A 12641-nucleotide genomic window follows, 5' to 3' on the forward strand; every position below is an offset into this window, starting at 1 on the left:
ACTGAAAATCTTGGAATTCTTGAAGGATTTGACATTTGAAGTTTTTCTGAACTAGAGCCTCTTCCACCAGGTGTGCCCTAGCTGGCATTCTTCAAAAATTCAATCCTAATGGCTCTTTCTGTACTTTGAAATTGCCACTTGAGGCCCCGCCTAAATCAATCTCAAATATAAAGGTCGTGGGCTTTTAAAGCAAACTCATTCTTATATTTTACCCTGCTTGTCTTTATTTATTTATTTATTTATTTATTTATTTATTTATTTATTTATTTATTTATTTATTTATTTATTTTTATATACCGCCCTTTAAGTAGGGAATTCTGGGCGTTGGGGTCCACATCTATTAAAATTGCTGAAGTTGAGAATCCCTGATTTAGCCTAATGCATTTTGGCCCAGTGGATGATAGTTTCCTCACAGACAGAAATAATTTTGTCTCACACTTTTTTCTTCTGAGATGTCAAACTTTAAATAGCTTTATACGGCTGTGGTATTTCTAGATTTTCCTTGGGCAGCTGCTGCCTTTAACAACCGCTTGGTTTATTGTTTGCTGCCACATGATTTGGTATTGATTTTGTTTGTGCTTTCCCTGTGTGTCGCCATGAGAGATTCTTTTGATTGCAACGGGTTCCTACTGAAAAAGTGAATTTAAAGCAATCTTACTTACAAGACGTGATTTGCTGGAAAATACGTTTCTCTTTGAAACTTGGTTTCCTGCACCCAGGTGCTGTCCCTGCACCCCACTTCTGAAGCGTGGGAAGTTTTGGAGGGCCAGGAATGTACAAGGACTGTAGTTTAGAATTGTACTGGGTGGGGGGTAAGTTTGGCGATGTTTTTGTCGAACACCTCTTTAAAGTCTCCTTTGAGTCAAGCTGGATTCCTGCTGACCTCACCCAACAAGTCAGCACAGTTTTCTTGGCAACAGCATGGGACACGCTTTAAAAATTCTGAGATTTGTTGACTTTCCAAGCTAGCCTACAGCAACCTGACAATCCTCCCATCCAAATTCCAATCACGCCTCATTCTGCTTAGATTTCAAGCCTAAACAGGTTCCACCCCCTTCTGCTACTTTCATGGTGCACACAGTCTGCTGGTTGACTTGACTCAGAACATCGCCTCTCCCAATCCACATCTTCCTAACTGGATCCCTGGCTCTTTTACGATTTCTCAAAGGGACCAAACCAGCTCCCCCATTTCCATCCGTGGAATCTTCACTGATTTTGTTAGGCTCTGGGAAGAAAGGTGAGGAATCTTTGCAGGCGTCTCTGTTCAAGATCGTACAAGAATCGATTAAGAGAGGCTTGAGGCCATGAAGCCCCCTTTGTGGGCCACTCAATGCTCTGTTAAAGTGCAATGCAGGTGGGGTTGATTTAAGAGGATGCTACCCTAGTTGGGTTATGAAACTTCTGCAAGCAAACAGCCGAGCTCAGAGAGCACCAAGGACCCCACAGTTCAACCCCGAGCTAGAAATAGTCTCTTTTACAGATAGTCCCTGACTTATGACCACAACTGAGCCTAAAATTGCTGTGGCTAAGTGAGAAATTTGCCCTATTTTATGACTTTTCTTGCCCGATTGTTAAGGGAATCGCTGCAGTTAAATTAGCAATCGGGCTTCCCCACTGACTTCTCTTGTCAGAAGAGGATCACGTGACCCTGGGACGCTGCGACTGTCATAAATATGAAACAGTTGCCAGGCGTCTGAATTTTGATCACGCGACCACGAGGATGCTTTAGCGGTCGTAAGTGTGAAAAACGTTCATCCGTCACTGTTTCCAGTGCCATTGTAACTCCGAGCGGTCACTGAACAAACTCTTGTAAGTTGAGAGGACTACCTCCATTGGGGTTTACAGAAAGCCAGGCAACAACCAGCCTCGCTGCAGCCAGGACGAATCAGAAACCGATATAATAAATAAATCCTGAACCAGGATTTTGTTGATCCAGGATCAACCTCCCAAGAGCTTCCCTAGCTGAGCAAGGGAAACGCTGGCCACGAATCCTATCCGTCAGGGATCCGGTCCCAGCAGACCTGCGCAGTTCAGTTGACCAAAATCTCGGGGAACCACTCCACTATCCTGCTAGGATTTTGGGTGCTTTGAAGAGGTTGCTTTCAAGATGAAGAAAGAAAGGGAAAGGAAAGGAAAGGAAAAAAAAGAAAAGGAGAGTGAGAGAGAGAGAGAGAGAGAGAAAGAAAGAGAGAAAGAGAGAAAGAAAGAGAAAGAAAGAAAAAGAAAGAAAGAAAGAAAGAAAGAAAGAAAGAAAGAAAGAAAGAAAGAAAGAAAGAGAAAGAAAAAGAAAGAGAAAGAAAGAAAGAAAGAAAGAAAGAAAGAAAGAAAGAAAGAAAGAAAGAAAAAGAAAAAAAGAAAGGAAGGAAGGAAGGAAGAAAGGAAGAAAGAAAGAAGAAAGAAAGAAGAGAAAGAAAGGAAGAAAGAAAGAAAGAAAAAAGAGAAAGGAAGGAAGGAAGGAAGGAAGGAAGGAAGAAGAGAAAGAAAGAAAGAAAGAAAGAAAGAGAAAAAGAAAGAAAGAAAGAAAGAAAGAAAGAAAGAAAGAAAGAAAGAAAGAAAGAAAGAAAGAAAGAAAGAAAGAAAGAAAGAAAGAAAGAGCGGGAGGAGAGGAGGACAGAGAAAGATCGAGGAACTCATCCTTTAAGCGTTCATCTTCCAAGGCGGATTTAGTCGTATAGAATTAGCCACTAACAGCCTTGCCCGTCCAAAGGAAGGAAACCCGTCTCCGATTCCGCGCGCGCGCGCAGCGCCAAAGGGAAGGAACCCTCCCGATCCTACGCAGCAGCGCCGTCTGACACCAGCACCACCACCACCACCACGGCCGGGAACTTGCCAGCAGCAGCAGTTTCAGGGCGGCGGCGGCTCAGGATCGCGCGCAGCCAGAGCGCCCGGCTTGGCACGGCCCGCCCCTGGCCCCGCCTGCCCGCCGCCGCGTGCTGCCGGCTTCTCTCCGCCCTCTCGGCGAGTGGGAGGCGGCTGCGGGCGAAGCAGGTGGGACGAGCCGCTGGAGCCGCCGCCGCTGCCTGCCTGCCTGCCTGCCTGCCTGCCTGCCTGCCTGCCTGCCTGCCTGCCTGCCTGCCTGCCTGCTTTCCCTCGCCCAGCCGGCCCTTCCCGACCGCGCGGATCTCCCCGAGGCGCTTGGAGGGCCAGGGCAGAGCAGAGCGCAGCGCAGCGTCTGGCCAGGCCGTGGCCAGCCCGGGTGGCGAGCCCGGAGGACGCGCTCCTCTGACAGCTGGATGTGCGAGGTCGGGACGCGCCCCGCGCTGGCCGGCGGCGAGCGAGGGGGCGAGGAGACCCCGCCGGCCAGCGCGCTCTCGCCGCCCAGCTTCGCCGCCGGAGACAAGTGCCGGGAGATGGGGTGAGTCGGAGCTCCGAGCGCGCCGGGCTGGGCGCTCCCTCGGACGGAGACCCCGGAGCGGAGTCTCGAGGGGGGAACGGCAGGGCTGCCCGCCCGGCTGCCCCTTCCCTCCGGGGCAGTTCCGTCGGAGTTGGCGGGAGGCCGCCTTCCCCAAGCCAGGAACGCCGTCCGCGCCTCCTGGCCGTCCTTCCCCTTAGCTCGGCTAGCCGGACCGCCGTTGCCGTTGCTCTCAGCCAGCGGAGCTGCCCGGCCGGTGCTTCCCGGACGCCTTCCACTACAACACCCATCGTCCCGCCCGGAAAGTGCACCGTCCCCTCTCTCTCCGATCAGTTCAAGAGCGCGTCTTGTTGGGGCTGCCGTCGAAGGAAGCCCACCGGATCCCGGGCAGGGCAGCTGTGCGGCCCTCCAGATGTTGCGCCACCATCGCTGGCAACTCCCGGAAGAGAGGCCGGTGGGGCTTGGAAGGTCGTTCAACATCTGGAGGAGGGGACGCAGATCTCCCGCTGACGGTCCTGGGTGCTGAAACGTTGTCGGGAAGAAGGGAAGCGTCCTGTGATTCCCGAGGCGGCTGGGTGGAGGAGGCATGCCAGGTTTAGCAATGGAGAAACTTTTTTTTTTTAAAGGTGGTTTATCGTGTTGCCAGTTTACGGTTCAGCCAAGGCAGCTCTCCAAGGCGGAGGCTGTGCTCCACGAGGTTGGAGCACCCTTGGCAAGCTAGGACCAAGCCTGGTCTCTCGAACTGCGCCCCCCCCTCCCCTCCCCTCAGCAGATTTCAACCAGCAACCCTCTCAGGGGTTTAAAAGAGGGCTTACTTAAATCAGGGTGTTTTTTTTACCCTTAGGACCTGGAAAGAGCTGTGAAGAAGGCAAGCAGGTGTTTTCCTGAAAGCTGAAGCAAGGAGGGAGAAAAGGCTGTAACTGAAAGGGTGGGGTGGGATCCCTCCTCCCCCCACACCCCCAAATTTACAAGCCTTATCACAAACGAGTCAGCAGTTGAAGCGTTGCTAGATTCTGCCAGGAGGTTTTATGCAATGATGGAAGTCCTGGTGGGTTTCACTTAGATAAGAGAAAGGGGAGAAGGGGACAAATTGGAGTAACTGCTGCGTGAAATAAGGATAGCGGGCAAAGTCTGGACGCTCTCATTAAAATATCGATGCATTGGGGTGCGTTGTTCTTCCTCTTTCTTCCCTGGGTGTATATGACTCTCACGATGCCTTTGTAAAATAGATTAGGCTGAGAACCCGTGGCTGGTCTGAATTCACTCTGTGAGTTTGAAACAGAAGTAGATTTGGGGAGCCCTTACTTACTAGCTCTGTGTCCAGGCAGCGTTGAAGACTGAACCCTTCCTTTCCAACTCCCGTCCATGGTTGGCATTCTCATTTGAGGCAACGTCTTTCTGCAAATTCCAATTTAGCACTGCAGCTCTCGCTTACAGTATTTGTTTACCCATCCTAGTGAATTTTGTTGGATCAGACTGCCAGTTCCGGTACTGCAAGCCAGGATTTGCAGGGCTGGCTGTGAGCTCTGAGAATTGCATGTCCTCATGTCTTTTTAAGAATGCCAGCTTGTTAAAGACTGCCGAGCCTATTTGACTTCTGGAGTAGCCCTTGAATGCAATGGCGTAGGAATGACCGGTTCATGGTGCCGGACAAAAAAAAAAACCTAATTGCAGACTGTCACCCTCCAGTTTATTTATTTATTAAATGTATGTGCCATCTGCTTCACTATCCAGAAGGATTCTGGGTAGCTTACAATGGCGTAAAAGCCCAACGATGGAAACATTAAAAGCATTAGTTTTCATTAGGTTCTCTTTCGAACACTTGAGTTCCCCAATGGGAACTGTTTTGTCCAGTCTAAGCAATGCAGTTTCCAAACTTTTCGAAGTAGCTTGAAAAAGTAAGTAGGTGCGTGTGTCCATCATCCGTGTGCAAAAAAAGAAGAAAAAATGCATTTAGCCAGGTGTATCTGAAGAGTAGTTAGAGTTGTAGGAATTACATCCCAGGTAATTATGTCCGGGTGGGCACTTCTCAGATCTTGTGATCCTTTATTGTTACCCCTGCGCTCTATCTCTTTAGAAGCTTCTTCTGGTTCCAGACAAGGGTCTCAGGAGTTTTAAAACTATGAACCTGGACGCTCATCTAGGGCATTAAGGTTGTCTTGAATTAAGACTGAGGAGATGCTGGTTCAAATCCCTGACTCAGCCTGAAGCTCTCATTGACGAACTTTAACCAATCACCGAACCTATTTAATATGCTTAGCTGTGGTTTAAGGCAGGGGTCCCCAACACCAGGGCTGTGGACCTGTTCCGGGCCGTGACATGCTAGCAACCGGTCTGCGCAAACAAGCAAAGCCCCATCTGCAGGATATTGGCAGTGCAATAAACCAGGCCCCCTCCAGTCCACGGAAAAACATCTCTCCACGGAACCGGTCCCTGGTGCTCAAAAGCTTGGGGACCTCTGGTTTAAGTCTTGCATGAATCCAGGTATTGTGGTTTGTTTATCAGAATTCATGACTCAGTGTGTGATGCATAATGACTGTTCTCTAGGGGCTTTAGAGCTGAGAGTCTAATCTATTTCTGCCCAGAGCTCCTGGAACATAAATATAAGGACGTAATAAGGGGCAGCTGACAAATATATGGATTCCCCTTCCACTTGGATCAGGCTAACCCGTCAGGATAACGGCAATCATCTTCTGTTTTATGGCAGTCCTTCTAAAATAATGTCCCTTGATTAAGTCATAAAAATGACTGGTCAGTTGTAGTTTGTGTTATTTTGTCAAGTCCAGGCATGTGTTTCTGTTAGTGCTGAATTGGTTCCCAGGGCTACAAAAAAAAATGCCTCCCGAATATGGATTCTTGATGTAGACGTCAATGGCTCTTCAGATAATTGGATTGCTTGATTTTGCTGGCTGGTTGAATACATTGTTATTGGGGCTCCAAAGGAGCGCTTGGGAATTTGAGTTCAGGGGTCTTCAGACTTGGCCCCTTTATGACTTGTGGATTTCAACTACCGGAATTCTGGGAGTTGAAGTCCACCAATCATAAAAGGGCCAAGTTTGAAGACCCCTGTTCTAGTTACTTCGCTGTTTGCTAGGAATCTGCTTTCAAAGGCAAGTCTGTTGCAGAATCAATAAGATTTTTCCTTGCATTGAAACAAGCAGAGCGGTTCAAAGATTTTGGGATGTGAAGCCAACCCAAGTTGGAACTGCATTTCCGTTTTGGATGTAACGTCGGAATTTTGCAATGAAGAATGGGGTGGGGTTTTTTTGAATTTGGAACCATTGGGTTTCTAACATTTTTTTTTTTTAAAATCACCAGCGTTACATGGAATGGATTAGCTGGGGTTTCTTCTTTGCCCTCCATCTTTTTTTTCTTACTGTCAGTGAAAGAATACAGATATGACCTTGGGATTTTGAGAAAAGGAAGACCACATCCCCAGGGAAAACAGGGTGAGAAAGAAACTCAAGCTAGCCCCCTTTTGATTTTTCCTTAGTATAAGGTGGGACAAAATTTGTTGTTTTAGCTTACTACAATAAAAAGCATTCCTGCAGTGCTTACCAGGTCTGCTCCTTGCCCTGCCTACCTCAAAGAGCTGGTGTTTTTTCTTTTTCCCCTTTTTTTAAAAAAAACTTGTTTTTAAATACAGGTAGACTTCTGAATTTTGATCACGTGATCATGAGGATTTTTTTTCTCCAGGCCGTTGTAACTTTGAACGGTCAGTAAATGAACTTTTATAAGTCGAGGACTACCTGAATGTCCTAGAGAACAGGGTGTGTGTGTGTGTGTGTGTGTGTGTGTGTGTGAGTGATTCCTGTCTATTAACCTGTGATTCCTTCCTACTGTGTAAAGCCCAACACAAATGGGCAGGATCAAGGAAGCAACGATTGACACAGACTTCAGCTAACTTTTTCCAACTTTGGCCCTGAGATGGACATAGAATCCTGACACTTGTCAGAGAAATTTCCAACCCTCCTTTATAGTTAAGTCCATTAAGGTGGAATTTCCTTACAAACTGCAGTGATGCTTCACGCCTTTTTTTCTCACCTGGGCTAAGCGTTGACAGACTCGCTTTTATTTCTTGATTATTCGCGTCCCCTTTGCTTCTATTCCTTCCCAGATTCCCCCCCCCCGCAATCTCTTATTTGTTCTTACAAATGCTTCCAAGCTGTTAGAATACAGGTATTCCTCGGCTTACAACAGTTCATTTAGTGACCATTCAAAGATACAACGGCACTAAAGAAAAGGTGACTCATGACCGTTTTTCACAGTTGCAACCTTTTGTAGCATCGCCACAATCATGTGATCAAAATTCGGATGCTTGGCACCCTGGTTCGTAGTTATGACCGTTGCTTTGTCCCAAGGTCACGTAATCCCTTTTTTCAACCTTCGGACAAAGTCAATGGGGAAGCCGGATTAGCTGAACAACTGGGTTGCTAAATTACCAACTGCAGTGATCCACTTAACCAGTGAGGCAAGAACGGTCGTAAAATGGGAGTAAAGCCCGCTTAACCAATGTCTCACTTAACAGCATAAAGGTTGGGAATGTTGGATGAAACTGGCTCCAAGAAGGACGCCTCTCTGGTCAATGCTGGGGAAGGGGAAGGAGAAAGCATGAACTTTGCAAATTAGTGGACTTTGTGTGTGTCTGTGTGTGTGTGTGTGTGTGTGTGTGTCGTTGACCCCTTTTTCCCCACTGCCAAATGCAAGTTTTGACTAGTGTTTGTTCTTAGCGTTCTTTCATAGTATGCCCATGACTTAAAAATACAGGTAGCCCTCAACTTATGGCCACAATTGAACCCAAAATTTCTGTTGTTAAGTGAGACATTTGTTCAAGGAGCTTTGCCTGCATTTTACGACCTTTTGTGCCCACGGTTGTTAAGCGAATCGCTGCGGTTAATAAATTAGCAAACCAGTTGTTAAATGATTCTGGCTTCTTCCCCACTGACTTTGCTTTTGAGAAGGTCGCAAAAGGGTACCACGTGACACTGGGACACGGCGACCGTCATAAGTATGAACCAGTTGCCAAGCATCTGAATTTTGATCACCTGACCATCGGGGATGCTGCAAAGCACGTAACGGTGAAAAATGGTCATAAGTCACATTTTCCAGTGCCATTGTAACTTTGAACAGTCACTAAATGGACTGTTGTAAGTTGAGGACAACCTGTAATCTATAAAACTCAAAACACTTTAATGAGACGTTTGATGTTTGTATGTCACCATCCAAGTAGGGTATATTGGAATGAAGCCTAATGAATATAATCTTTACTCCCGATGTGAAAATCTTTAAATAACACTCCTGGTTTTATTAACTTGTGTCCCTGAGATAAATTATTATATTTTTTTTAAAAAAAACCCACATGCGCACATACCTTGACAAGCTGATAAAATAAAAGGTCATACAGGGATAATCCTTCTGAATAATTAAAAGCAACTTGGAAGCTACAGATTTATTTCAAGTTCCCTCTGTGCTTTAATTAGTTAATTCACATTAACTAATTGTTGCATTTAGACAGTTGGTTGCAAGAGCTATTTGCATGTAAGTAATCAGAATTCAGATGTGCGTTTTCCAGGGTTTTTTTTTTTTAGCCTTGAGGTCCTTAGGAAAGCTTCAAGCTTAATTAGCCTTCGTTGGAATTAAATTCCACTCTAGATGACAAAATGGCTTTTTAAGGACTGGATGCTCAACAGGATTATCCTCTCTCCTATCTTTCACAACTGGGCTGCACGTAGTGTTTTGCACGTAGTGTTTTGCACGTGACACAAACGCCATTAATCCTGCTCCTGTACAGGTGAGTGTGACCAGCATATTTGTAAATTCAGGAATGCTTATTGGAAACCCAGGGCTGGCAAGGTGTTCCTCTCCTGTGTACCTTTGAGGAACGCTATTCAGTAATGCCTTAGATATGGAACAATTCTTATGCTAATTGTTGGGCAGAAGTGTTGCATTGTAGTAGCTGAAGGAAGGAGAGATTGAAGAGTGTTGAACTGAAAGGCAGTATTTGATTTTTTAAAAAGAGGTTAGCTGACCAGTCGGTGAACAACATCTTAAACAAATAAAGGCTTATTTTTGGAGGGCACTGCTCTACTGTGAGGTTGGTGGGGACTGTTTGCTTCTATTTCTGCTGTCGCCAAACCATTAAGAAACCTTTATCTTTAACTTCGACAAGCAAAGCTTTAACTTGCTTTCGCTTTCAAAGGGCCTTGGGAATTTCACTGCAATGCCAGAAAATAAAAACAGCGGGCTTTAATTCTGCAAGAATTTGGACCGGTTGTCTCAGAGCAAGTTTTTGTAAGTTAAACTTTCCTTCTTGCAAGTTATGTCTCCTCAGTTGAAGTTGGTCGTGTGACTTGAGGTTTGAATAACTTTTGATTGTAATAAAGAGTTGATTTGATTTGAACTGATTGAAAAGGCAAAAGGTATTTTTGCCCAGTGTATAAAGCCAGCAGCTTGGTTTGAGGTTTCTGTGTGAATGGATAAGTTCTGCTTTTCATCCCATTTCTGTGGCTTTGAATGTTTCCCCCAGTCAGTGAGGATCCTTATGTTACACATAAAACAAGGGTATCCCCTAAAGTAGCATTTTGCAAGGAGCCGTGGGGGGGGTGCAGTGGTTAGAATGCAGTATTGCAGGCTAATTCTGCCCACTGCCAGTAGTTCGATCCTGACCGGCTCAAAGTTGACTCAGCCTTCCATCCTTTCGAGGTCTCTAAACTGAGGACCCAGATTGTTGGGGGCAATAGGCTAACTCTGTAAACTGCTTAGAGCAGGGGTAGGCAACCTTGGCTCTTTTATGACTCGTGGACTTCAACTCCCAGAATTCCTGAGCCAGCCATGCCATGCTGGCTCAGGAATTCTGGGAGTTGAAGTCCACGAGTCATAAAAGAGCCAAGGTTGCCTACCCATGGCTTAGAGGGTGCTGTAAAGCACTGTGAAATGGTGTACAAGTCTAAGTGTTATTGCTGTTTGGTTAGGTTGCAAGTGGATTTGTTAAAGGCTTGAGAAAAAGGAACACAGTTTGTTTCCTATAGTTGAAATGCTGTTGTACCCTGAAAGAGTCCAGCCTGTAATTATATTTCTGAATGTGGCAGGACAAGTGGCTTTGGCTTTCTTCAGCTAAGGCAAAGAAGCATTTAGCTTGTATTTCGGGACAGGGGGAGTCTTAATGTATAAAGAGCGAGTGAAAAAGATAATACTTGTGATATTTGTGAAGCCTTGGTAATGTGGCATTTTCAGAGAAAGATAGTGGAGACATTACGGAAAAAGCTGGTTGATGAGTTAATACAGACAGTCCTTACCTTTCAACCACAATTGAGCCCAAAATTTCTGTTGCTACGTGAGACATTTGTTAAGTGAATTTTGCTCCATTTTACAACCTTCCTTGCCATAGTCGCTCTATGAATCACTGTAGTTGTTCAATTAGTCAACCTGTTGTTAAGTCCATCTGGCTTCCCCATTGACTTTGCTTGTCAGAAGGTTGCCAAAGGGGATCACGTGACCCCTCGCAAACATGAGTCAGTTGCTAAGCACCTGAATTTTGATCACCTGACCATGGGGATGCTGCAACGGTCGTAAAGTGTGAAAACTGGTCATAAGTTAGTTTTTTTTTCAGTGCCGTTGTAATGGTCCCTAAATGAACTGTTGTAAATGGAGGACCACTTCTATCGCTTTGGTTCTCCTGGGTTTTAGGAAGGCTGGAAACGCGGGACGACTGGATGGATCGTTTGTGTGCAAAGGGCATCTGCTACTGTGCATCCTTTGGTTTGGAACGCTACTCAACATATGTCCTTAATCTTGCCAGTTCTGTTCTCCGGAAAATCACCCAGTTCACTGTGTTGAGCCAAAGGAGATACTCAAACGCGGAATTCCGTGCCAAAGGAAAGTGGCAGGTTGACAATCAGGATGACTTCCTCGTGACATTTTCCTTTGGCAGTTGAATGAGAGTCACTTTCCAGTATTTGAAGGAGGAAATAGTCTCTTCCTAAACTAAATGGAGACGTGTAAGGGACTTAATGATTTGAAAGCACTACGTTCCTCTTTCCTGTGACACATGTCGAGTGGGCAAAACAATATTGGTTGGTCTAAGTTCCTGACTGTGCTATCGTTCAGACCTTCAGATGATGGAGAGAGAACCTTTCGTAAGTGTCTGGAGTATTTTGGAGACATTCGGAAGGCTTATCTGCCTGGCCTCCAGAAGTAACCAGGATAGGTCTTCGGTAAAGTGAGGGGGAGTGGGATGTCTTTGCTTTTTCTCTGAAATGTCCTGAAATTTCTTGAGATGATGCTTAAGATGTTGAGAGTTTGTGGGGGGAAAATCAGAGAAGAGCAACTAAGATGATCCAAGGCCTGGAGTCTAAAACATACGAAGAACGGCTGCGGGACTTGGGTTTGGCTAGTCTAAAGAAAAGAAGAAATAGGAGAGACGCGATAGCAGTGTTCCAGTATCTGAGGGGCTGCCCCAAGGCAGAGGGGGGCAGGTTGTTCACCAGAGCACCAGAGGGAAGGACGAGAAACAATGGTTGGAAACTGATCAAAGAGAGAAGCAAGCTGGAATTAAGGAGAAAGTTCCTGACAGTGAGGACAATCAACCAGTGGAACAGCTTCCCTCCAGAGATCGTGGGCGCTCCATCACTGGAGGTATTTAAGAAGAGACTAGACAGTCATTTGTCTGAAATGGTATAGGTTCTCCTGGTTGAGCAGCGGGCTGGATTAGAAGACCTCCAAGGTCCCTTCCAGATCTATTCTATTCTAGATTTCACCTGATTGCAGTGATTTTGCTATTTTGCTATGAAATCCCAGGACACCTCATAGAAGGATGCTGAAAATCCATCGGATTTGGTACCTTACGAAATTGCCAAACTTCAGTAGCTGTGATGGTTCTTATTTGAAGGTTCACTGCCATGGGAGGAATGACACATTGGTTTAGAATGTGGTATTTCAGGCTGACTCTGCCCACGGCCTGGAGTTCGATCCTGACCAGCTGAAGGTTGACTCAGCCTCCTATCCTTCCGAGGTTGGTAAAATAAGGACCCAGATTGTTGGGGGGGTGTGTCAACATGCTGACTCTGTAAACTGCTTAGAGAGGGCTGCAAATCACTATGAAGCGGCACATAAGTCTAAGTCAGAGGTCTTCAAACTCGGCCCTTTTATGACTCATGGACTTCAACTCCCAGAATTCCTCAGCCAGGCACGCTGGCTGAGGAATTCTGGGAATTGAAGTCCATGAGTCATAAAAGGGCCGAGTTTGAAGACCCCTGGTCTTAAGTGCTATTGCTTTGTGTTAGCATAATGC

General features: G+C 46.0%; 1 protein-coding gene across 1 annotated transcript in view; it reads left to right on the forward strand.

Annotated features, from left to right (window-relative positions):
- Nucleotides 1–512: 512 nt before the first annotated feature.
- The window catches only part of HOMER2 (homer scaffold protein 2), a 63070-nt gene continuing 50941 nt past the window's right edge, over nucleotides 513–12641 (forward strand). The window contains exon 1 of the mRNA XM_081337328.1: nucleotides 513–3355. Coding sequence (XP_081193454.1) covers nucleotides 3234–3355 — 122 coding nt within the window. The 5' untranslated portion in view covers nucleotides 513–3233. The remainder of the gene's footprint in view (nucleotides 3356–12641) is intronic.

This window comes from Vipera berus, assembly GCF_964194415.1.
Source record: "Vipera berus genome assembly, chromosome: 12".
In the NCBI taxonomy this organism is placed as follows: Eukaryota; Metazoa; Chordata; class Lepidosauria; order Squamata; family Viperidae; genus Vipera; species Vipera berus.